Source organism: Heloderma suspectum, chromosome 2 (genome assembly GCF_057233095.1).
Source record: "Heloderma suspectum isolate Gila_16-S chromosome 2, 16-S_ref, whole genome shotgun sequence".
Classification (NCBI taxonomy): domain Eukaryota; kingdom Metazoa; phylum Chordata; class Lepidosauria; order Squamata; family Helodermatidae; genus Heloderma; species Heloderma suspectum.
In genome coordinates, this window is record NC_139459.1 from 23,822,840 (window position 1) to 23,849,756 (window position 26,917).

Genomic DNA, 26,917 nt, shown 5'->3' on the forward strand with positions numbered 1-26,917 from the left:
CATGTAGCCAAATATTGTCTATTTTGATTCATAGCAGTTCTCTGCGTTTCTTTCCCATCACTTGATACTTGTAACTGTAGATGCTGTGGATTGATTCTGGGACTTCTATGTGCATTCTCAGTCACTGATCTCCGCACCTTGACCTGTCAATCATCTTTTTCTCTAAGCTAAAAAACTGTGTTTTAATTCGCACAGTATTTATTTTTCATAAGCTCTCATTCCAGGTATGGGTAGGGGTGCCCTGCTCCCGATGCTCCTATTGAAGTGGATAAGTAGGGGCAAGCGATGGTTGTAATTGGATGTGTCCCTGCAACAGGTGCCAGCGCAAGGTGAAGTTATTGCATAGTGCAACTTTCCCTTTGATTGGATACCTGATGTTTGATTCATTTAGTGCTCGCTGATCTGGCATTCAGAATGCCTTTTGCCCTGTATATGCCTGAGCCAAGGGTCACAATGACAGAAAGATTTATTGGAACAGCAAAAGCTCCCACAGACTTTCTGACGGCAGTGTACTTTGCCATTCCCTTTTCTTTGCAGTAGCTTGTCAGGCACATTTGGGTCAGCTGCAGTTGTACACTTGCGGCTGCTCACGTATCAGGCTTTGAAAAGTATGTGGCATTTACCTTTGTTTTATTGATTTCTTTTTCCATTGTAACAAAATATTTTAAAAGTTCCTAATGATGACACATGAGAATCCACACATTCTTTCCACATCTAAAACTGCAGTGACATATCCATTTATGGACTCTTTGGAGTCAATAAAATGCTGCCATCTTTCCCTGGGAGTGACAGAAAATAGCCTTGTATTGCCCCTGCAGTAGGCTTCGAACTCTTAATTTAGAGGTGCCAAGATAGTGATAAATCAGATCCAGGTTTACTTACAAGGAGTACTTTATTGAGTACAATCAGCACACAGGCGTACCCAATGGTTGGATCAGACAGCTTCTCTGAACCCAGAGCCATGGGGTAAAATGGGTTTTATACCATACATGTCAGCAGTGAGGCAGCATGACAGCAGCAAGCATTAATTCGCGTTCATTCCTAGCATAGACTAACAGTGCTTGTTCAGAAGGAAAACAGTCGGCGCTTTCTCAGCATAGACACCTGCAGCTTGGCATAAACATAGCCTCACTTCCCAGGCACATACTAGGCCCTGATAAGATACTAGCCTTCGTTAGTATGGAATGTGCTGAGGCCGCACTATCGACCTTTGACTCATCTCACATGCTCAGAGGCCCACTAGCAAGGAAATTGCACCAATAATGCACTAAAGCAAAGCATTATGGGTCTCTAGGCCCCTCTAGAACTACAGTTGACTTGGTTACAGGCCTGGGGCCAATACAAGCCTTCACCTGTTAAAAAAAAATGATTAAGGGTCTAATCCTATGCATGATTAGACAGAAAAAAGTCCCATAACTCCCAACATTCCCCAGCCAGCATGCTGGGAAATTATAGGACTTTTTTGCAGGGGGAATGCTGGGAGTTATAGGACTTTTTTCTGTGTAAACATGCATGGGATTGCACCCTAAAGAGCTTTCTTATCAGTTGCTTCAAAGTTATATTGTTCAGTGGAGAAGCAGAGACACACTGGCTGGATTCAGACAACACAATAACGTGAGTTATCGTGTTGTCTGAACCCAGCCGCCCTAACAAACCATGGTTTTATACCATACATGTCAGCAACTAACAAACCATGGTTTGTTAACTACAAACAACCCATATTTCACAACCAAACCACAAACTATGGGTTCTCTTCATTGGTTGTTCGTGGTTAACAAACCATGGTTTGTTAGCGCAGCTGGGTTCAGACAACACGATAACCCATGGTTCAGCAACAATCCATAGTTCAACAACAACCCATACTCAACCCTTGAGGGTGGGTTATTGTGTTGTGTGAGCCCAGCAGTATGTCTGTGTGTGTGGTTGTGCTTCCTTTACTTGTTTAAATAGATGAACATCAGTGCAGAAGACTGAAGGGCATCAAGGGGAGAAAGAGTAGCCTTCCCCAACCTGGTGCTCTCCAGATGTTTTGGACCAACTCCCATCAGCCTCAGCCAGCATGGCCAATGGTCAGGAATGCTGGGAGTTGTGATCTAGATAAAACATCTGGGGTGCACCACGTTGGGCCAGACTACATTAGAGCAGGGAATACTTTGCCACCTGCAGAGGTAGTGCTAGCTGCTCATCCTGAGCCTCTGTGATGGCATTTTTGGAGCAGGACTCGATTATCTATGGGTATATATAACCTGTATCTTCAGGCCTGAGTCTGTGCTGTAACACTGGGAATGATGCTCATTCACAGTGCTAGAACTCCCCAGTTGCATTCTTATAGCCCAAAATGGACCAGCTCTTAGTTGTTTTACATTGTCTTATCTTGAAATTTCATTTGTTGCTTGTTACTATATTGTATATTTTTCTTTTTATTATATTTTTCTTTTTATCAATATAATTACGGGAATTCGTTGTGGCTGAAGGGTGGTTTATACATTTTAAAAATAAATAAAATTGTCAGTTTCTGGGTAGCACCTTGTGAATGTTGGTGGAATGTGTAGAAGATGCTATTTGTGTACAAATCACTAGCGATTTATAACATTTTGTGGGCTCAGTTCCAAATCCAAGAGGGCTTGCAGCAGTCCCTGTTCCAGATACTCATGATGCTTAGCATGATGTTGTGTAAGCTTGTTGCTGCCAGGAAAATAATATTTCAAATACAAAGTGCAAAATAACAAATTTGCTGCTGTCTCTGTCTCTTCATTTTAGTGTGTACAGAAAGAGTGTAGCTAAGGCACCAGGCTTTCCCCACTTGTGACAAGTGTGGTTATAAAAACATAGGAAACTGCCTTATACCAAGCCAGACTATTGGTCCATCTGACTCAGTATTGTATACTCTGACTGACTGCTTGTTAGTTTTGTAACTTAGATTATTGATTTGGCTTAGTATCATTGCTAAATTCTGTTTTAAATGTGTGTTTTATTTCCTCCCCAGGCTTATTATATTATGCTGGCCATGGCTATGAAAACTATGGTAACAGTTTTATGGTTCCTATTGATGCCCCAAATCCTTACCGAGCTGCAAACTGTCTGTGTGTACAAAACATTCTCAAACTGATGCAAGAAAAGGATACTGGCCTAAATGTGTTTTTACTGGATATGTGCAGGAAAAGGTATGAAACTGCTCTCATCACTTTAAAGAATCACTCCCTGGTAGATCAAAGCTCAAGATACACAGCTCTATTGGCGCTACAAAAATAAACCCATTGAACAGCTGAAAGATGATCTTTTATTAAGTCAACTCGATGTACGCAAGTGTCACACAACCTTTCAGTCTTTTTAGGATTCTTCTCCAGATTTGGGAGTTCAAAGCAAAAGCAAAATAATATGGAATGAAATAAACTTGCTGCGTAGTCATGTTTGACTGTTGAATCAATCTGCAGGAGCTGTGAGAGGAAAGGAGAATGTCCCTGTCCAGACAATGTTGATTCAAATAAGAATTATTTTCTTCCTGCCCAGGGATTTGTGCCTCTTACTTCAAAATTATGCAGCAAATATAATACTGTTTTGATTACCATACACAACCAGAGCTGGGCTGCTTGTGCAGAACATTGAAAGCCCCCTTTCAACAGATGAAAGCTTGAGATCATATTGACAGGGAAGGCAGAGTGACAGGCTGACATTTTTTGTAGGTGATCTCTTGTCTCAACTAATTTTCCCTCGGCCCCCCACCCCCAATTGCTAGGGAAGTCTAGCTGCAAAGAGAGGAGACGTTTTCTCCTTATTTATTTATTACATTTATATCCTGCCTTTTCCTCTGTTTGTGTGTGACTTCCACTACCACTTCCACCACCCCAGCTTTCCTTGCCTATGGGTCTAGTCTTTAAAATTGTGAGCAGGCAGAGCCCAGCTTCTTTTCATGTGATAAGTATAAGATGTAGTCCAGTTCTGACTTGTTCTACAGGATAGATAGGCCACAACAAACAGTTTTAAAGACCTTGTGTGCCAGAGTCCAAGCCATCTGGCTTTGAGTGATTTGTAATAGCATCACCACTTTTAGCCTAATTTAGATTAACTCCAAAATCCATAGCCCAACCATAATCTTAACATTCATGTTGCTGTATCCAAGTCTCACAAAAAAAACTGGATTTTTTCTCATGGTTAACATGGTTACCTTTGCTTTTTTAAAGACTAACAAATCTATTGTGGCATAAGCTTTTCAGTGGGTCTACTCTAAGCATAGCTAAGCTGGGATCCAACCCCCTGAGTACCAAGAGGAGGAGGAGAAAAAAAGTGTGTTACACGAAGTGAGTTGAAATATCAAGCAATGCAAGAGATAGCAGCAGGCATGTTACAATACCATTACAGGCACAAATGAAATAAACCACTTACTTAATGTCAGTGCTATGACTCAGTATTGGGAAACTCCCTTCTGCACTAGCTTGAAGAGGGCTTTGGATCTTCATACCAAGCGGCTCTCATGACTGGGTCTCAGGTTCTAGTCCTGCATCCCTGACAATGTTTTAGGATAGTGATGGGGAGTGTGTGGCCCTCCGATTTTGCTGAGCTGCAGCTCCCACCATCCCTCACCATTGGCTATGCTAACTTGGTTAATTGAAGTTGCAGTCCAGCAACATCTGGAGGTCCACGTGTTCCCCACCAGTGCTTTAGGACTAGACTCTTCGTCTCCCTCTGTCCTTTCATAGAAATGTGGTGTGTAAGTGGCTCATGAATGTGATAGAATCAGTTTGCAATTCTGTTTAACTATCCATTGATGGGTTGTGTCAAGGAAGTGACAGAATAAATAGAAGGATTTTGAAAATAAATAATGTTTGGATATTTAAAAACACTGATTTTTAATCAGTATCTTCGTCTTGCCCCAGATTCACACTATTCTTCTGATTTTGATTCTTGTGTTTATTGAAGGAATGAATACGACAATACTGTTCTCATCTTGGATGCCCTGAAGGTTACAGCTAACATTGTTTTTGGATATGCCACGTAAGAATAATAATTTTAAATGTGTAGATTTGAATTATTTGTCTTTAAAACACACACTGAAAAAATGTAGTAACTTCTAATGAACTAATCCATTGTCCATGTATTATCTCTTTTTCTAAGGACAACAACTGCTTGTGGCTCCAGCCACATGTAGCTTCAAGGGTTCGTTAGACTCATGAATATCCATACTTTCATTTTTTTTTATAAAATAACTTTCTTTCTTCACCATGATCATTTCAGTCTTGTACACAGACAATAGGTATTTTTTTCAGGCACTGACCCTGGATAGGACTTTCAGCCTGGTATGAGTCTCAGGTATATGTGCGTCTCTCTGCTTACTTTTCACCACAGGAGAAAGTAAAAGAATTGAGCTGTGTCATGTTTATCTGAGTGCAGTGATCTCCTTGGCCACCTATTCAAAAACCCAATTCTAAAGGCAGATTGGGTGATGAGGAAAATACTGCACTTAGATAAATTTGGTATGCCTCACTTCATTAGTTGTCTTCTCCCTCTTGTGCAGAGAAGAGCACATGCTAGGTTGATAATTCTCACTTGAGTATAACCCTTGAACAGGGCCTATCATTCCTATTTTACAGAAGGAAAATTGAGGAGAAAGAATGGGGATTTTTCTCAAGGCCACACAGTGAATCCACAGCAGAGACAGAACCGGCAACTAGGCCAAACTCTATCCGCTGAAGCTACTGGTTCTCAAAACCCTCATTGTTCCACCTCTGCTGTCGACACACTCTGCACCCATGCCCCCTGCTGTCTGTGCCTTTGGCACACATACCATCCTACACATATAGAGCTCCTCCATGCGAGGGGGAATCCTGATTGGCCCAGGATTCCTCTGTGGGGATAAGCTCTATGCATGTACGTTGGCACACACATAAAGACCCTTTTCACGTGCACAGCCACCAGAAGTGGCAGGGGTGCACACCCCAGCAACCCTTCACGCGTTCGTTGAATGCATGAGGGGTTGTGTGTGAGCCCCTTTATGTATTTTCTGACCACATGCTTTCTAAGACTCACTGATAACATTGAGCACTTGTGATCAGTTGCGCCGATATTCTTGCAGCACGGTCCTAAGCGTGCGCTCAAAAGCAAAACCTCTGGTTTCAGTGAGCCTGACTGCCACGTAAGCGTACACAGGATTTCAGCCACATTTACTCTACTGACTGGAAGTGTCACTTTGGGAAATGTAAGGAGTTTCCTTTAACAATCTGTAAAGATTTGCTTCCAGACAAATTGAGTTTCCTGGCAAACTGACCTTATTTTAGATTTGTGAATGAACATTAATATTTCTAGACCTCAAATGTATGTAAATAGAGACCTTGAATTATAATGGTAACACTTACCAAATGGGTAAAAAAATCTTGTATACATATACTTTATGTGTACACTTTACTGTGAAGTCTGAACTGAATTTTCAGTGTCTTCTAACTAAAAAAAAATACAGCAGCTTTTTCATATTTGTATTTATTCTGGTGAGCTATAATGATACTTCTCCACCCACCTTACACTTCTGTTCTGTTGTTGTTTATGTATTTTAAAGGTGCCAAGGAGCAGAAGCTTTTGAAATTCAACAGTCTGGATTAGCCAATGGGATTTTCATGAAGTTTTTGAAGGAACGTTTATTAGAGGACAAGAAGATTACTGTGCTGCTTGATGGTGTAGCTGAAGGTAAGAGAGCCCCTGGTTCACACATAATGTAGCTCATGGTTTATTTAACCCATGATTTGTTGCCCAACCCAGAGTTTGTCTGGCAGACGACTATGGTTTGTTTTCTCTATCCCTGGGTTGTTCATTTCCCTCCTCCTTCACCCTCTCCCTTCCTGTACCCCAAATGCCTTTGTAGCGCTGTAGTACTCACATGTAGAGAGGCTGGATTTTTTGACTGCTCTTGCCTGCCGCCTCTGTAGCCTGACAAAACAACCCATGTTTGGGGTTCATATGTAATGACAACCCATGGTGTAAACAACCCAGAGTGCACAACCCAACAACAAACCATGGGTTCTCTTTCTGTTGTTCATGGTTAACAAACCAGGGTTTCTTAGCAAGGCCATGTTCAGACACTGCAGCAACCCAGAATTCAACCACCCATACTGTGGGTTAGTGATATGTGCGAACCAGGCCTATGAGAAGTAAAATATCTGCTCCTTGGCATAAACATACCTGAGCCACTGGGGAACTGCAATTGATAAGGGACAGTAGCTCAATGTAGAATACTCACTTTGCACTGCTCTGCTTGCTGTTTCATTTTAAGCAACTGAAAAGCAGCCCTGGCAAGCTGAGATTTTGAAGAGCAGCTGTACAGAAGGGGTATATGTGTCCATGTGTGCTTAACCCTTTCTTTACCAGTTATTTTCCTGCTGAGAATTGCCCCCCAAGCTGCTTTTTACCACATGGGCATACAGATACACATTTTAAATAAGCATCTGGAACCCCAGGGGTGAAAACTGAACTGACTGAACAAGGAAATTGCAGTGGGAAAATGCTGGTGGGGAGAGGATTAAATGGGCATGTCACAACCTGTCACTCCTGCTCAAAATCACAGCCAATTTTTCAGGTTAAAAAACCAAAACAGTTGGGGCATTATTATTATTAGTGCCATGTTGGATTTTTATGAGCTTCCATTTTTTGACACCAAGGTTGCTGTTTCGGAGGGAGGAAGGGTTTATGTGGGGGTGGGGGAACCCTACATTTGGTATTTTGTGCATTTTTTGCACCCATTCACAGCCTTTGCTTCCCCTGGTCTGCTGCTACTTCGGTGCCATTTCTTCTTTCCTTTTTTATTTGCTTGAAAGGGCTTCTTCACTGCATAATCTCAGAAAATCGGTGATTGTGTAGAGAACATGATGTCAGTGTCATGTCACCAGTCAGATCTGGAGCCGAGTCAAAGCTCTCCCAGTGCTCTTCCTCTGAAGAGGAAATGCACCCCCTCAGTCATCCCCATGCACTGTGTTTCTTTCAGCGGAAGTTGCATTTAGCTGCACATCTGTTTTCTGTTGCAACTAGTTAAGTATGCATGACTGAATCAGGTGAGAAAGCCTCTGCTACGGGGACATATTCTCTCTTCTCCCCTGTAACCCTGGGAACTGGAGCGTTCTGGTGGAATGCTTCGAGTTCAACCCTTTTGGACCCTGAGGAGCTGTGGTAGAAGGGTTGGTTCTGAGAGGAGAGAGTGATTCTGTGAGGACTGTGAAAAGAGAGGAGAAAAAGGTTCTGAGGATACTTCTGAGGAGAGAAGAGGAGAAAGATCTGTTGAAGAAAGGTTCTAAAGCAACTGAAGAGAGACAGAAAAGGGAGGTCCTGAGGAGGCTGAGAAAAGACCAGGAAAGAGAGCAACAGTCACAGGATTCTGCTCTCGACCCCCCAGTTACCAGTCAGCAGCAGCCCCATAAGCAACTGTCAGTAAGTCAGTGAGGCCTACAGTTAACTCTGCATCCTGAACTGCACAGCTAGAGACTGGTCTTAAAAAACAATCTATATACTGTAGGTGATATATAACTATAATTATTGGACTTCATTTTTATTGTTTTAGAGACTTTAAATTGTTTATTCATTTGAAAGTTTGCTTTCATTTGTGCAGTCACTTGGGGATGGGACTGTGCTTTCTGGGAAATGGTGATGTTTCTTGGATTCCCTCCCCACTCCACCGACTGTCAGATATAGTGCAGCCTGATCAGGTAGCCTCAGTACATCCTTATTCCCTCGAAGTGGGGCAGAGAGTGTGGATCGATGCATCATGTTGGCTCCAGTTTCCACAGCATGATGGGTGCATCCAAAATGGTGGCATTTTCTTTCAAGGTGCACTTCATTTCCTTCCACAACCCTAGAAAGCTGCTTCCACTCAGGACAGATGGAACTAGAGAAGGTGGACCATTGGTCTAACTAAGGCAGTGTCTTATATAGTAGCCAAGTATATCTTTTTTTTTAAAGTCGTTATAGCAGGAACCATGCTTAAGAAATACCTACTGCCGCAGAATTTCCTTACAAAAAAGACAGCTATGTAAAAAGGAAGGTGCTTGTTCCGAAAACACTGAAACTAAATTTTAAAAGCATCTGGAATACAAAACTTCACAAAAATGCATTGGTACTATTTAACAATATCAGTTCTGAGGCTGAAGATATATGGATAATCTAAAGAAAAAGAAAAAAGACTACTATTGTAAAAGAATACCCGTAAAATTTAGCTGTGGAGTAAAACAGTGGAAATGTACAGTCTTGCAAATAAAATGTGGGGCTAAAAATACATGTCTGTGCAAGGGCAGGATTTTGATGAACAGAGAAGGTGGGCTGGTTTGCATGAACAGCGCAGCCCACCGTGGCAAAAACCATGGCTTATTTGAGGTTTGTTTATTGCTCAAACAACTCCTGCCACCCAGGTTCAGATGACGCAATAAACCATGGCAACCCCTGCCATGGGTTGAATATTTAAAATGGCCGCCAGCACGCACCACAACCCACCATGGCTTAAATGAATACGTTACAGTGGGCTGCAGTGATTGTGCAAACCTGGTGAGTTTGTCTGTGTGCATATGGGAGAAAAATGATGAAAAATATTGAGCAAGAAACTTGTCGTGATGCTTAAGAAATGTTTAAGCCATACTGAGTGCTAAGGGTGTGTGTGTGTTGGCGGTGGGGAGTGGGGGTAGTTCTCATGCAAAAGAACTTGCACAGTATGTTCCAGACTGTACTGAATTTTGAACAGCCAGGCTTAAATGCTCCTTTGAAATTGAGTTTGTCATGGAAACACTGACACAGTTATAACCATAGCAACGTGATAGCACTGCTAGAATGTAGGTGCTTTAATTAGAATTTTCAGCAGCTTTGATTCCTAGAAAATGATTTGTATCTTTTATTTTTAGATATGGGCAAGTGTCACCTTACCAAAGGCAAGCAGGCTTTGGAGATTCGCAGCAGTTTATCTGAGAAGAGAGCATTAACTGATCCTATTCAGCAAACAGTAACCTCAGCAGAGTCATTGGCACGGAATCTACAGTGGGCAAAAGCTCATGGTACAGTAAATACAGAATTACCTTGTTGTAGTTAATTAATCTGTAGCCCCTCATGACCCACGATGCATATATTGAAATAATAGAGCTAGCTGTCTCAAATGTATCTGAATCTAAACTGCCCAGAGGGAATGTGGGTAGAACGGGGGCAAAACAAAGTAAATTGGATGAACGGAAACATGCTACCACCTCTCCAGGCAATTCGTTTCCCTAGCTTATTGAGAGGCCAGTCATATGTTATCCTATAGCTAGACCCTTCTAATTCTACTCTCTGTTTCCAGATCAATTGCCACATGAATATTTCACATTTCTTAACAAACTTTTGTGTAAAAAAAGTTCTTTTAAAATGTAGGACAAGATTTTTCAAAGGCAACTAGAAGATTGACATTTGCTCATTTTTATAGTTGTATTATGATTTTTTTCCCTGGCAAAACAACTGTCTGCGCTGTGTATTTATTGCCTATCCATCAGAGAAAATGCATGCAAAATTGTCTTCATTCTGCTTTAGCCTGGCTTAAGCAAGGCTTAGGAGAATTGCACTCGATTGATAATAATTAATATAACACATTGTTTTTAATATTTAAGGGCAAAACTAAATGAGATGGAGGTAGGCACATTTTAATTTTTATATGGAAAAATATGGGAGGTGAGAAGAGTTGAACCCTCCCCCACCCCTTTTACCTGCCCATGCTCTGTCGCTTTTTGGTTAGCCAGCTTGGGTCCTGTCAGTTCTAATGCCAGAGATCAGCCACTGGAGCAAACCCAGGAATTGCTGGGGGTGAGTAATGCAACGAGTGTGCTGCCTCCTGCCTGCTTCTTGTTTCTGCTTTCAGTTAACAACCCCTTTCAATTAACAGCCCATTCTTGAGTTGTTTTGTGATATGCAAACCCAGAAACTCTGGGTTGAATAATCCAGAGTTAACCCAACAATTGCCCATTTTAGGTTAAGTCTCATCGCTTTGCTAATCTAATCTCTGGGATTATAATTTAAAGAACCCAGGAATTGCAGTGCAACATGTGAACCACCTGGTAGTGTTGCAGCGAATGACGTACTTTAGTGCTTTTGCTTAGTGACAACAACAACAAAAGTGAGAGACAACTTCCCACCCTCTTTAATTCTCTTGATTTTTGCTCTGCTAACGATCTCTTGCAATTCATTTAGGGGGTTGCTTGAGAAGTGAAGCAAGAAGGGGGCATTTTTCAGTGAGTAACTTCATATTTTGTGAGCGAAAGGAGAACAGTGTGTAGATGCTAGGAGGTGAAGATCTATTGCAAGATATATGAGGAAGTCCTGAAGACTGATTTCAATCTGTTTCCATGTAACAGCTGTAAATATGCATAGTAGTTCTGGCTACTAAAATAAATTCTGAAATTGTAGGGTAGATAATGACTAATAAGTATGAGGAAAGATACAGTTTGCATAGCTAACTTTAAAGGAGAGCAGGTAAATTCTTGTTGTTGTTGTTGTTGTTCAGTCGTTCAGTCGTGTCCGACTCTTCGTGACCCCATGGACCATAGCACGCCAGGCCTTCCTGTCCTGTGCTCTCTCCCGGAGCGTGCTCAAGTTCATATTCATTGCATCCGTGATGCTATCTAGCCATCTCATCCTCTGCCGTCCCCTTCTCCTTTTGCCTTCAGTCTTTCCCAGCATCAGGGTCTTTTCCAGGGAGTTTTCTCTTCGCATTTGGTGGCCAAAATATTGGAGCTTCAGCTTCATTATCTGTCCTTCCAATGAGCAGTCAGGGTTGATTTCCTTTAGGATGGACTGATTTGACCTCCTTGCAGTCCAGGGCACTCGTAAGAGTCTTCTCCAGCACCACAGTTCGAAAGCATCAATTCTTCGGCGCTCAGCCTTCCTTATAGTCCAGCTCTCACAGCCATACATTACTACTGGGAAAACCATAGCTTTGATTAGACGGACCTTTGTCGGCAAGGTGATGTCTCTGCTTCTTACTATGCTGTCTAGGTTTGCCATAGCTTTCCTCCCAAGGAGCAAGCGTCTTTTAATTTCATGGCTACAGTCACCATCTGCGGTGATCTTGGAGCCCAAGAAAGTAAAATCTGTCACTGCTTCCATTTCTTCCCCTTCTATATGCCAGGAAGTGATAGGGCCAGATGACATGATCTTAGTTTTTTTAATGTTGAGTTTCAAACCAGCTTTTGCACTCTCCTCTTTCACCCTCAACAAGAGGCTCTTGAGATCCTCTTCGCTTTCTGCCATTAGGGTGGTATCGTCTGCATATCGGAGGTTGTTGATAATTCTCCCGGCAATCTTAATTCCGACCTCTGATTCATCCAATCCGGCATTTCTCATGATGTACTCTGCATATAAGTTAAATAAGCAGGGCGACAATATGCAGCCTTGTCGTACTCCTTTCCCAATTTTGAACCACTCGGTTGTTCCATGTCTGGTTCTTACTGTTGCTTCTTGACCCTCGTACAGGTTTCTCAGGAGACAGGTAAGGTGGTCTGGTACTCCCATCACTTTAAGAATTTGCCACAGTTTGTTGTGATCCACACAATCAAAGGCTTTAGCGTAGTCAATGAAGCAGAAATAGACGTTTCTCTGGAATTCTCTTGCTTTCTCCATGATGCAGCGAATTTTGGCGATTTGATCTCTAGTTCCTCTGCCTCTTCGAAACCCAGCTTGTACTTCCGGTAGTTCTCGGTTCGCATACCGCTGAAGCCTAGCTTGTAGGATTTTGAGCATCACCTTGCTGGCATGTGAAATGAGCGCAATTGTGCGGTAGTTTGAACACTCTTTGGCGTTGCCCTTCTTTGGAATTGGAATGTAAACTGACCTTTTCCAGTCTTGTGGCCACTGTTGAGTGTTCCAGATTTGTTGGCATATTGAGTGCAGCACTTTAACAGCATCATCTTTTAGGATTTTAAATAGCTCAGCTGGGAGACTGTCATCTCCGCTAGCTTTGTTGTTACTAATGCTTCCTAAGGCCCACTTGACTTCACTCTCGAGGATGTCCGGCTCAAGTTCAGTGACCGCACTATCATGGCTATCAGGGACATTCAGATCTTTCCTGTATAGTTCTTCTGTGTATTCTTGCCACCTCTTCTTAATCTCATCTGCTTCTGTTAGGTCCCTGCCTTCTTTGTCCTTTATCATGCCCGTCTTTGCACAAAACGTACCCTTGAGATCTCCAATTTTCTTGAAGAGATCTCTAGTCTTTCCCATTCTGTTGTTTTCCTCGATTTCTTTGCATTGTTCACTTAAGAAGGCCTTCTTGTCTCTCCTTGCTATTCTCTGGAACTCTGCATTCAGTTGGGTATATCTTCCCCTTTCTCCCTTGCTTTTCGCTTCCCTTCTTTCGTGAGCTACTTGTAAAGCCTCATCAGACAGCCACTTTGCTTTCTTGCATTTTTTTTTCTTTGGGACGGATTTCGTTGCTGCCTGCTGAACAATGTTACGGACCTCCATCCATAGTTCCTCAGGCACTCTGTCTATCAGGTCTAATCCCTGAAATCTATTCCTCACCTCCACTGTATATTCATCAGGGATATGATTTAGGTCATACCTGAACGGTTTAGTGGTTTTCCCGACGTTCTTCAATTTAAGCCGAAATTTTGCAAGAAGCAGCTCATGATCTGAGCCACAGTCAGCTCCAGGTCTTGTTTTTACTGACTGTATGGAGCTTCTCCATCTTTGGCTGCAAAGGACATAATCAGTCTGATTTCGATATTGACCATCTGGTGATGTCCATGTGTAGAGTGGCCTCTTGTGCTGTTGGAAAAGAGTGTTTGCTATGATCAGCATGTTCTCTTGGCAAAACTCTATTAGCTTTTGTCCTGCTTCATTTTGTACACCAAGGCCATGCCTGCCTGTTATCCCGGTGATTTCTTGACTTCCTACTTTAGCATTCCAATCCCCTATGATGAAGAGGACATCTTTTTTTGGTGTTAGTTCTAGAAGGTGTTGTAGGTCTTCATAGAACCGATCAACCTCAGCTTCTTCGGCCTCAGTGGTTGGGGCATAGACTTGAATTACTGTGATGTTGAATGGTTTGCCTTGGATTCGTACTGAGATCATTCTATCATTTTTAAGATTGTACCCCAGTACTGCTTTTCCCACCCTTTTGTTGACTATGAGTGCTACTCCATTTCTTCTAAGGGATTCTTGCCCACAATAGTAGATATGATGGTCACCTGAATTAAATTCGCCCATGCCTGTCCATTTTAGTTCGCTGATTCCCAAGATGTCGATGTTCAATCTTGCCATCTCATGTTTGACCACCTCCAGCTTACCTTGATTCATTGATCTGACATTCCAGGTTCCTAAACAATATTGTTCTTTACAGCATCGGATTTTCTTTTCACCGCCAGACACATCCACAGCTGAGTGTCCTTTCGGGTTTGGCCCAGCCGCTTCACTCTTTCTGGCGCTACTTGGAAATACTCTCTGCTCTTCCCCAGTAGCATATTGGACACCTTCCGACCTGAGGGGCTCATCTTCCGGCGTCATATCTTTTAGCCTTGTGATACGTTCCATGGGGTTTTCTTGGCAAGAATACTGGAGTGGGTTGCCATTTCCTTCTCCAGTGGACCACATTTTGTCAGAACTCTCTGCCATGACCTGTCCGTCTTGGGTGGCCCTGCACGGCATAGCTTATGGCTTCACTGAGTTACGCAAGCCCCTTCGCCACAACAAGGCAGTGATCCATGAAGGGGAGGTAAATTCTACTACTAATCAAAATGTGTTTATTTCTAGAACTTCCAGAAAGTATGTGCCTTCGGTTTAAATAATCAAAATGTGTTTATTTCTAGAACTTCCAGAAAGTATGTGCCTTCGGTTTAAATGTGGCGTTCAAATTCAGCTTGGGTTTGCAGCAGAATTCTCTAATGTCATGATCGTCTACACAAGGATAGTAAAGAAACCAGAGGAAATAACTGTTTGCAAAGCTTACGTCACAGATTTTCCCCTTGTAAGTTAATGTCAGAAGTTTGCATGGATTTGTTCTTTAGAAGTTGATAAAAAAATCTTTAAAAGATGATAAAAATACATATATTGAACATAAAACACTAATTGTGTGATTTGGTGTCTGGAGATTGTGGATAAAAACAGCCCTATTACTGTTAAACTAGGGTTGGACAGACCTCAGACTTGTGGGATCTACTTTTTGTTTATTAGAACCTTGAGATCCATCAACCAAAGCCCGATGCAAATGACATACACTTAAGATAAAGGAATTTCCATCCAGTCTAAGGAAACATCCATCATAGGTTAACTCCTCCTACTGCCCAGAACAGACAAGGAACATGTGAACATGCTTTTTGCCTTGGCCTCCATGGGTGCTCCCATCCAATTCATTCCTTGCCCTTGCCTGGGACAGAGCATGTTCTCTCTTCAACGATCTCTTATTTCAGGCCTCGTCTTCCTTTCAATCCTTCTTCTATTTTTTACCTTAGCAAACCTTTTTCTCTTACAGTTCTTCTTCCTTTCAAAAAGAGAAAAGAAGAAGAAAAACCCGTTCTCTGTCCTTCTTTGGCTCTTCTGTTTTCTCACCATAAGATGGCCCCAACTAGCAAGAAGAGCTCCAAGCCTGGAAAAGGAAAAGAATCATCAGTGAGGTATATCAGAGTCATCCAGACTCCAGCTGCCCCCAAAGCCGCCATTGCAACTGCTGATCATCCCACAGCACAGCAAACAGAGGTGGATTGAAGAGAAGCTTTTGCGTAACTGGATGACATGGAATCATGTCCCTCTCCACAGTTCCTGCCTTGGATGAGGCTGATCCAGAAGAGTGTGTAAGGGCACGTAAGCGACTTTGGAGAGGCCAGGAGGAGGAGGAGGCTGCAAGCCGCCCATTTGTTTCCCACCAACAATCACTTTCATTTTGCCAGGATTGCACAGCCTGCATTCTGCAGCCATTTCCAAGGGATGATATGGGGCTGCATTAGCCCCTCCCACTTGCTCCTTCCTCTTCCACAGGGAATTCAGCTAAACCACAGCCCTCTCCCCACCAAGATCAGGCCTCGTTTAAAACTATGGAACAGGCCGTTAGACTGGAATTGGCTCTGCTCCCTGATCAGAGAAGGGGACGAAATGCAGAGAAAAAACGCTGTCCTCCAGTCCTTCTTCCACTGCCTCCCCACAGTGAAAGAAAAAATAAAAGAAGGTACTTAAAGCCAAACAATCTAAAACTTCTAGTAAAACTAAGTTGCCCATTTCTTCTGCTGAATCCGCTCCTGATTCTCCCGATCCTTGTCTCACTGCTAAGGGCAAACATCATAAGTCAAAGAGAGTCCCTCCAGAGCAACTTTTTACTCTCATTCTGCTAGATAAAGCACCATGGTTAGAGAGCAAATGGTTAGATCATGGGACAGTAGAGGAACCTTCCAATGTAAGGTTATTTAACAATGATATTTCCTTCCTATCCTATCTAAAGCTATATCCTACATTAATTCCTCTCAGGAACCAACCAAGCAGCCTTCAAGAAGTGAAGCACTGTTTCTAGAGCCTAAGCCAGCTAACCATGAGATACCCTTTCCTTTCTCCTTTGAGAAACTGGTTACAGTTGAATGTGGGGCTTCTCTTCAAAACAAAAGGGCTTCCAACTTGGTACAAATATATTACCCCTTACCACAAAAGGTTATGGAAGGACTTAAGGTTCCCTTACTTGATCTCCCCCTTAAATATCCTAGCAAAAAACATACTGAAGGAGCGCAGAAAAAAGCTCATGAGTCTACTGCCTTGGTCCTTAGAGATTCTCCTACAACTTTCTTTTTCTCTCAAGCCACTCGCCTGTGGTTTGAAGATATTGTCAATAATAAGTTGCTGGATTGCCTCTCCTTGCTTCAGGGCTTTTCTCAGCTATACAAAAAATAAACCTTTGTTTCAGAAATTTGTGCAGATTTGGAAATAGTTTGACCAACTTTCATAGCTGTTTGTTTTGCACAATTTTCTTGTGCATAAAACGAACAGCAATCACAAATGGAAGCATACATCGAGGAGAGATGAGCAGTGAGCTGATGTTTGGAGAATCTTGGTGAGCTTGAACATCAGTCGTTCGCCCATCCCTAGTGGTAGCTCACCTCAGACTCAAGGCTGTTCATATTTACCCCTATCTGGACGACCTCCTTCTGAGGTCCTCATCACTGACAAAGGCCCGTGCAGATCTGTGAATCACCCTGTCTTGTCTCCAAAACCACAGGTACTTGATAAACTTCAAAAAGAGCTACCCCCAACCTTCCCAATCAATCATCCATTTGGGAGTTTTAGACACCTCCAAGGGAATTATCTCCTTGGCCTCAGACAGGATATCCAAGATTCATCAGGTAGCAAAGTTCCTCCTTCAAGCTCCCTCAGCAGACCTCATGTTCTTTGCTTAAGCTCTGGGTCTCATGCTATCCTGCTTAAGGATCCTACCATGGGCCAGGTTATATTCCAGACCCCTACAAGCAGCTTTTTCCTTTTCAGTCTGAAATAATCCACAAACGTCACATCAAAGTCATTCTGTCTCAGCCTGTCAGAACATCTTTCCTCTGGTGGAGAACACCACACAACATAGCAAAGGGCATACCCATTCAGGAACCTAGTTACACTATTGTGACAACAGATGCCAGCCTGGAGGGGGGAGGGGCTAACTGCCAGGGCCATCCCATTCAGGGGATCTTGTCTCCTGATGTAAACCACCACAGTATCAGTGTGTAGTTGGAGTTACAAGCAATCCACCTTGCCATTAAACACTTTGTTCAACGCACTGGTCCTGGTAATTTCCTAGTCAGAACAGACAGCCCCACAGCCTTCGCCCACACAAATCCAAATCCCTACACAAGGAGATCTCTTTCTTCCTCCTCTGGGCAGAACACAACATCTTGTACATCACTGCAGAGCACATCCAGGGGACCCTCAACGCAGAAGCCAGCTTTCTAAGTCAACAATGACTCGATCCAGGCAAGTGGGCTCTCAATCCGACAGAATTCCAGAGGCTTTGTTGTCACTTCGGCCTGCTCCAGGTGGACCTCTTCACCTTACTCCTGAACAATCAACTATCTCACTTCTTCTCCAGACACCTAGCTCAACCAGCAGAAGCCACAAGACGCTTTCCATTCCCCCTGGCCTAGGGGCAGACTGTGTGTTTCTGTCATTCCCACTTCTGGCCAAGGAAGATGAAGGAGAAACAGCCAGCCATTGTACTCATAGCATCCTTATGGTTCCAGAGACTGTGGCTCTCCAAAATTCTGCAACTGGCAGAGTCAGACACCAAACCTTCTCACATGAGGCTGTGTGTGGCATCCAGACGCTGAATGGCTACATCTAGCTGCCTGACAACAGCACCTTCCTCTCCCTAGGCTATTAAGTCGAGGTAATAAACACTAGGCAATCTTCCAGGAGACCATCTACCAATAGAACATATGAAACAACCTGGAAGGTGTTTATTTGTGCAAGAAGAAATGTTTGGTCACGAGATGGCAGGAATCAAGGAGTTGCTCCTGCTCCTACAAGCAGGACTAGATATGGGTCTCAAGGTAAGTACACTTTGCAGGCAAGCCATAGCTCTTTCTTTTGTCCTTTCCAAGTCCTGCTATGAGCCACTTGGTTCTCACCTGCACCTTAAGTAGTTTCTCAGAGGAGTGTCACTGATTTGTCCTCCAGTTATGTACTGCTTCCCTAACTGGAACCTGCATCTCTCACCTCTCCACCCTTTGAGTCCCTTACAACTGTGACTCTGCGTTTCCTCTCCCTTAAGGTTTTCTTTGTATCTGCAAGGGAGTTCAAAGTTGTCTGTTCTCTCCATGAGATCACTTCTCTACATTCGGTGAGGACGCCGTTACACTCTGTTTGGATCCCTCCTTTATTCCCCAAATTAACACCCTTTTTCACAGAGTGCAAGAAATTGTTCTTCCTTTCTTCTGTCCTAACCCTTCTCACCCCTCTGAGCGGGTCTGGCACACAATGGAGGTTAGAAGGGCCATCAGGATCTACTTTAAGAGGACTGAGGAACTCAGATGTTCCAATTCCTTATTTGTTTCCTTTCATCCAACAGCCTTAGGGCAGAAAGCTTCCTGTGCTACCCTTGCCAAATGGCTCGAAGCGTGTATTTTTGTGGCCTATGAAATTTAAAAAAACAACCCCCCGAAATCCACACATTACAGCATGCTCCACCAGAGCCATGACCCTCTCCGCAGCTTTTTCTACTAATGCCCCCTTTGTGGAGATCTGTAAGGCAGCAACATGGTCCTCACATCACATGTTTGTAAGGCATTACAAAATGGACAAATCTGCTTTTGCTGAAGCAGCCTTTGGATGTAGGGTGTTACAACAGGCACTGCCTCAACCATACAGTCAACCTGCACACATGCACCCCACATGGGAATAGAAGCTTTTGTACATCCCATGATGGATGTCTCCTCACACTGGATGGGAGTTGAAAGATGGGTACTTACCATAAAGTTCCATTCGAATTCGATGCACAGGAGACATCCATACTGCATCCTCTGGCAGGTTGACCACCTCTGTTGGTATTACTATTTATTATAGTTTTTCTCACAGAGTGTGCCAGGCCTCATAGAAGAGTTCTCCCATTTTCTTCTATATCTTCTGTTTTTCTCCATTTTTTTCTTTATTACAATTTCCTTATTACAATCCTCAATAACTACTCTGTCTAAATGCTCGGCTAGAAATGAACTGGCTGGGAGAACCCACAGAGGCCAAGACCAAGGCAGAAATCATGGTCACATGTTCTGTGCCTGTCGTGGGAGGAGTTAACCCATGATGGATGTCTCCTGTGCACTGAATCGAAATGGAACTTCACGGGGAGTGCCCAGCTTTCCATTCTAGGCCCAGGAATTATTCTGAGTGCCAGAACTGAGTGGAGCTCACAGTACTTCCATACAAAAATCCACTCCTGGTTACCCCAACCTTTCTTCATTTCAGCACTATAATTTGGAGGGTGGCAGAGTGATTTTCTTGCTACTGTTGATAAATGATTGGGAGTCAGAAATCCATGCCGATGATCCATGCTCTGGGTGCAAATCACCCAGAGATCTATCCATAGAACCAACTCTACCATCTGCCTACCCTTGTGTTCAACCTATAGGTTAATTTTTGCTTTTTAAAATTTCAACAGGACTTGGATGTGGACCCCAAAGAGGCAAATAGGGGGACTCCTGAGGAAACTGGCAGCTATTTGCTTTCAAAGGACTTGCCCAAACATTGTCTCTACACTAGAATAAGTTCACTACAGAAGCTAAAGGTCATTTCACATTACTTTTATCTTGCAAGTTCACTTTGTGTTGTTTTTACATCAGCCACATGAATAAGTTGAAACACCTTGCAAGCCCACATCAGTATTGGTAGTGCAGTTACTACTTGCTCTCTGAAATACCTCAAGAAATGTACAATCGTCCTATGGATGCAGCCGTAGAGGCTAAGCCAGCAGAGTATCAGAGGTGTGAGCTGAAGGCCTTGAATCTGCAGGCATTCTGAGTTGCAGTTTCTGAAAGGGAGTTCGTTGGGCCTTGGGAAAGTGCATGAGGAGCAATGCACTGTGATAGCTGGGGGGAAATTACAGCTACCCTGCCCTCTTGCTACACCACAAAGCTACCTGAAATAAAATAAGTTGAGCAGGTCCAGCAACAACACTAAGATGTGAGGTAGGGGACCAGGAGTAGAAGCTGACTAGATGATGAGAATGTGCTGTGGGGTTAAGTAATATTCTGGTGAAGAAACTGTTATCTGTAAAAAACTGCAGTACATAGGAAAAAACATGAGATAATGAAGAACACCTGGCATCCCTTGGTTTATTATTATTATTATTATTATTATTATTATTATTATTATTATTATTTGATTGATTGACTGACTGACTGATTGATTGATTGCATTTATATCCCGCCTTTTTCCTCTTACAAGGAACCCAACGTGGCTTACATTATCCTCCTCCTCTCCATTTTATCCTCACAACAACAACCCTGTGAGGTAGGTTGGGCAGAGAGTCTGTGACTGGCCCAAAGTCACCCAGTGAGCTTCCACGGCTGAGTGGGGACTAGAACCCAGATCTCCCGGCTCCCAGTCCAACACTCTCACCACTACACCACATTGGCTAGATCATCATCATTATTACATGATGATGATCTATCCCTTAGGTGGGCAACTTGTGACCATACAGATGCTGGACTGCAACCGCCATCATCCTTCACTGTTGGCTATGCTAGCTAAGGCTGACAGGAGTTCCAGTCCAACAACATCTGGACAGCCACAAGTTGCCCACCCCTGCTCTAGCATGCACTAAAAATGGATATATTGGGGGAAGACATGCTCCACTTTTGCTTTTATTTCCTATGAAGTGGATGGTTCTGTCAGCTCAGTCAGCATACAAAACAAATTAGTTTTGTGGAATTTTTTGGTTCTCTATGATGCAAACAGTTTGTAAGTTTGCATCATAGATACATATCTTGAAGACAAACTCCTACGGTAAATGGGGACTATTATTGCCTATGGATGTAACAGCAGCTTCTAATACCTATATATTCTAATACCTAGAATCTAATATGGTGTAACAAAATGATGGTGCCTCCACCTCACCAGGAGGACTCATGGGTGAAAATTATTGAGCAACTTCTTTGGATATAAAAACAAGAACTTTAACAGGGAAGGGGAAAAGCGGGGGGTGGGGGGAGGAAGCAAGCAAACTTTCAAATGAATAAGGTTTTGTGTGTCCATCTTGTGAATTCGTGCAATGAAAAGATAAACACTTTGATTGCAGTAATCATACTGTGTTTGATCTGAACTGTTTAGTTTAAGCAATAAGACCTGCCAGTCTACTATTATTATTAATAATAATAATCTCTTTTTAATTCATAGGAAGACTTAACCTTCATGGTTTGCCTGCACTATGAATACACGGGAGTAGATGATGTCGTGGATGAAAGGAAGGTGGTTAACATTGGCAAGCCGCTCATTGCTAAATTGCGCATTCATCAAGGATTCAGGAAGAACAGCTGTTTCCAGAGCTGTTGTGGGCCTAACGGGCCTTGTTTTACCCAGTTGCCTGGTGCAGGGGCAGCTGGATATTGCCCCTGTCATCATCATCAGCCACATTCCTACGCAGGCTTTCCCCAGCCAGGCCCTGCTTGCTCGGGGAGTGTTTTGCAGCCAGCAAAATGCCATTGCGGTATGACTACAAATAGTTTAATTGCGTGGCAGTCAACATGGCCATATCCATCCGATTCAACCCAGAGCAATATTCCTGTGGAGACAACAGATGAACTGGAATCTGATTTCTCAGGAAGCTTAAGACTGTCTCAACAGTAGCCAAAGTCTTTACGTGGCAGTTTGGCGGTAACATTCCTCAGGCAGTGAATTGCAACACTGTGTATCTTAGATTTTGAGACAAGGGCATTACCATCTATAGATAACATGGGGTTGGATCCAGAGTCAGTCACACTTAGGTCCAATTGAAATTAATGTGACCTGGATGACTTAGTATTGTCTTCCCACTATATTCCCAATGGATCTAACCCATTGGGAATACAGGTTCACATATACTTTAAAAAACACACACACACACACATTTTAGACAACAGGAAAGACTTGCTGCTCTAATCCAAGGTATTTTCCCTTGTTAAACTAGGGATGAGGAAACTGCAGGTCATGTGGGAATACAGTAGTAAGGAAGAGTTTGGTTAAGGTGGATTTTTGCCTGACTGCAAGTCTGAAGTATGGGTCATGGAAGAGCAGGGGTGCAGAACCTCAGGCCTGGGGGCCAGAAACAGCCTCCCGGGGTTCTAATCTGTCCCTCCTCCAAGTTCCCCAGATGGCCACGATGCTTTCCTCCGACCACTGATTATTTGGTACTTTACTGGCTTCACTGATATAAACCACAGTGGATGTTTATAATTCACTGACATAAACCTCAGTGAATGTTGCTTATACCAATAATTTTGTATAATTATTAAGCTTTCAAATTTTAAGATTTTAGGAAGCTGGCAGGAAATGTCAGAATTTGGACACCAGCAAATTTCAAGGGCAAATGTGAATGCCTTTGGTAAATGTAGGTTATAGCCATTTCTATTGTTTACTGGTAAATGACAGGACCATGGCACAGGTGTAAATGTTGAAAACAAGCCTTTTGACACAATTGTCTATTATACTTACCAGCTCTTGCACTTGAATACCATTTGGTGGAAAGGCTACACAGTAAATAACAAATGTGTCTTAATTACCAAGTTGCCTTCAGTAAGCTTTATTCATATTATGTTTGCATCATTTACTGGTAAATGCTGGAATTTACTAAAGTAGGCCAAGAAATATCCAGTAAAGAAATTAATGGCTTTTCAGACATTTTCTTGCACGTGCTGTGATTTTACCTAACAACGTCAAATGATTATTTGGTTGTCTCGAAAGATATTATACTCCAAATATAAGAGAGTCTATAAGATTTCCTTTAACTTGGATTCTTCTCATTCTCCCCAACCCCCACCACACATGCACACACAGCTTTCCTTTTTGATCCTTGTTCTCTGCATTCCACAGTCGCAGACTGCTTTTTCTTTTCTTAGATTACCGTGTAGATGGTGTTGGAGACAAGGATGGGAAGGGAAGTGGTGGAGCAGGGTGCAGTGAGGAAAGCTCATGGAGGGTGAAGCTGTTGGGAGAATGAGGAAGCTGAAGGAGAGGCTGGATGTTGAAACAATATTGGCTGTGGTCCGGGAGTGTGATTGACAGTCTGGCTGATAAATATTAGAGTTGCAACTTGCAATTCACAGAAAACCATGAGTCATAATAAGGCGGCATTGAGCAACTTCAGAGGGTTGCCTCACATTTCCCCCTTCAGAACCCCCTGGGGACTGCACCCCGCCGTTGGCAGAAGTGGTGCCAGAATCCCAGCAATTCTGCTGAGAAACCAGGCTCGCGAGGAGAGCGTAGCTTGTTTCCCAGCAGAATCAGGCTCTCCACAGTTGTTTGGAAGGATGTGGGAAGGCCCATTCTGCTGAGAAAGCGGGTGTGCGATCCCCACATGCCCTGTTTCTCTGCAGAAAAGGCTATTCTTCTGGGAAGCAAGGCATGCGGGGAACCTTCTTTCGCAGCAGCAAGGCACTCCTGGCAGCTCACCAAGCAGCTGTTTATCAGTCTGGGGGGTGTCCAGTTCTGATAGGAAACAAGGTGTGCTTGGCAGCAGCGATTTTCAGCCGCAGAGCAGCAGTGCCAACCAAGGGGTGGGGGTTGCACAAACAGCCTTTGCAGACCACATGCGGGCCTCATGTTGCCCACCCTTGTGATAAGAGAAGCACAATCCTATGCATGTCTACTCAGAAATAAATTCTGTTGAGTTCAGTGACACTTACTCACAGGTAAATGTGCATAGGATTGCTGTTTGATTTGGTATTGATAGCACCTGTTTTAAACACTGCCTAGTTTAGTAGGCATGGGGGCAGAGTAGAGTTACCAGTTTCTGAACTGGCCCCATGAAATATCTTTATATCTTTAATCAGACTAGGGCTGTGGTTGTTATCAACTATGAGCCTTTGGCCCTTCCCAGTAGCTCTTCTGTCTAACCATTGATTTCTGGCCCTCTCTTCTCATCTTTACTTTAGATTTTCTAATCGCTTGTATAAAACCTTGTCCTTGTCATTAATTTAAATTGTAATCCTATCCACCAAAATGCCTGCAACCATCTCCGGTTTCACATTAACGACAAACTTGAAAAGTATTGCCAAGCTCTCCATCCATTATTGAAACCTTGTTTTACTCCTAGGCACTGTGCTTGTTTTGCAATTCAAACTTCGTAAGTATGGCATAGAAAACAAAGATGTTACGAATTTCCAGAGGGGATATGCTGTAAAATCCTGATAGGATGAAGGATAATATATAAAACTTGTAAATAAATAAATGAATTGTAAAAACATTTTAGTTGTGTTTTACATCCATTGAGCCGCCACATCACTTTCCATGTGTTGCAAAGGGACATGCATAGGATATGTTCACAGGTTATTCTTTCCTTATGTGTTAGCAAACTTTCAAGCTCTACAGAAATAGCTGTCAGCCAGTTGTGAGTCATGGTTACAGCTGCTGAGGTCAAGAATATGGTATTTGGTTATATTATAGACTGGATATTTTCACCTTAAATCTCAGGACAACTTTGTCATCACACTTGGAAGGCACAATCTCTTGCACCAACCATCACTCTGGCAGTGTTCGTAATGTGTAATCCATAGAGTTCAGAAGTAAACCAATTTTATGTATCTAGATTTATAGCTAGCCTTACCCCCAGTGGCTCAAAGCAGGTAACAAAGTTTGCTTCTATCATACATCCTTACAACAGAACTTTGGCTGTCTTCAGAGCTCTTCCTCAGGAAGAAGGAACCACAAGTCAGTCACCAGAGCTTCCTGTTCCCCCATATCTGCAAACCTTTTTTATGCTAGCAAATTTATGGGAGCACTTTTTATTGTGAGCTGTTGGGCGAAAGAAAGAAAAACAGGAAATTTGTTTCAATGTAATTCTAATTGGCTGTTTTCCCTCTCTTGCTGGATGTTGTAATGATGAATTTTAATGTTTTTATATTTGCCGTATTGTAAGCTCACATCCCTGGAATGTGAGAGCTATTTGGGGAAACTAACTTCTCTCCCCCCACCACATACACCCACACCCACAGTAAGGGTGAGTCTTGAGGTTTGCGTGTAAAATAGACTGCAGTTTGGAAGAGACACTGGAAGAGAGAGAGAGAAGAGCTGTGAGCTCTGAAGGTTCCTTGGGATGCAGGTACCTCTCTCTGGAGATCTGACAGGAGACATTGGATCTACTGCCTTTTATTTATTTATTTATTATTGCATTTATATCCCACCTTTTTTTCCTCTTGCAAGGAACCCAAGGCGGCTTACATTATCCTCCTCCTCCTCTCCATTTTATCCTCACAACAACAACCCTGTGAGGTAGGTTGGGCTGAGAGTGTGTGACTGGCCCAAAGTCACCCAGTGAGCTTCCATGGCCGAGTGGGGACTAGAACCCAGATCTCCCAGCTCCCAAGTCCAACACTCTTGCCACTACACCACCCTGGCTCGCACTTTTAGCAGTGCTCATGCTGACTGCATCTGTCTACCGTCTACTTGTATATGGGTAACTCAAATGTTACAAGGATGCCATAAGTATCCAGTGATCGTTACTACAGAAGGAAGCCAAACTTCCAGGGGTAGCACTCCCCCTGGAAAGTCTTGCCAATGAAGGAAGTGAAGAGTGCATTGTTGTTGTTCAGTCGTTCAGTCGTGTCCGACTCTTCGTGACCCCATGGACCATAGCACACCAGGCCTTCCTGTCCTGCGCACTCTCCCGGAGTGTGCTCAGGTTCATATTCATTGCATCGGTGATGCTATCTAGCCATCTCATCCTCTGCCGTCCCCTTCTCCTTTTGCCTTCAGTCTTTCCCAGCATCAGGGTCTTTTCCAGAGAGTTTTCTCTTCGCATTAGGTGGCCAAAATATTTCAGCTTCAGTATCTGTCCTTCCAATGAGCACTCAGGGTTGATTTCCTTTAGGATGGACTGATTTGACCTCCTTGCAGTCCAGGGGACTCGTACGAATCTTCTCCAGCACCACAGTTCGAAAGCATCAATTCTTCGGCGCTCAGCCTTCCTTATAGTCCAGCTCTCACAGCCATACATTACTACTGGGAAAACCATAGCTTTGATTAGACGGACCTTTGTTGGCAAGGTGATGTCTCTGCTTCTTACTATGCTGTCTAGGTTTGCCATAGCTTTCCTCCCAAGGAGCAAGCGTCTTTTAATTTCATGGCTACAGTCACCGTCTGCGGTGATCTTGGAGCCCAAGAAAGTAAAATCTGTCACTGCTTCCATTTCTTTCCCTTCTATATGCCAGGAGGTGATAGGGCCAGATGCCATGATCTTAGTTTCTTTAATGTTGAGTTTCAAACCAGCTTTTGCACTCTCCTCTTTCACCCT

At 43.1% G+C, this 26,917-nt stretch overlaps 1 protein-coding gene across 5 annotated transcripts in view; it reads left to right on the top strand.

Moving 5' to 3' along the window:
• Window positions 1-26,267, top strand: part of MALT1 (MALT1 paracaspase) — a 61,922-nt gene extending 35,655 nt beyond the window's left edge. The window contains exons 11-18 of one of the 5 annotated variants that reach the window (XM_084832993.1): window positions 2,987-3,164; window positions 4,918-4,992; window positions 6,548-6,675; window positions 9,864-10,013; window positions 14,787-14,944; window positions 20,093-20,218; window positions 20,878-20,943; window positions 21,829-26,267. In XM_084832993.1, coding sequence (XP_084689119.1) covers window positions 2,987-3,164; window positions 4,918-4,992; window positions 6,548-6,675; window positions 9,864-10,013; window positions 14,787-14,944; window positions 20,093-20,218; window positions 20,878-20,943; window positions 21,829-22,278 — 1,331 coding nt within the window. In that variant the 3' untranslated portion in view covers window positions 22,279-26,267. Of the gene's footprint in view, window positions 1-2,986; window positions 3,165-4,917; window positions 4,993-6,547; window positions 6,676-9,863; window positions 10,014-14,786; window positions 14,945-15,448; window positions 18,492-20,092; window positions 20,219-20,877; window positions 20,944-21,828 lie in introns of those variants that run through there. The other 4 variants (XM_084832994.1, XR_014787519.1, XM_084832995.1 and 1 more) reach the window with 4 other exon arrangements.
• Window positions 26,268-26,917: the final 650 nt, after the last annotated feature.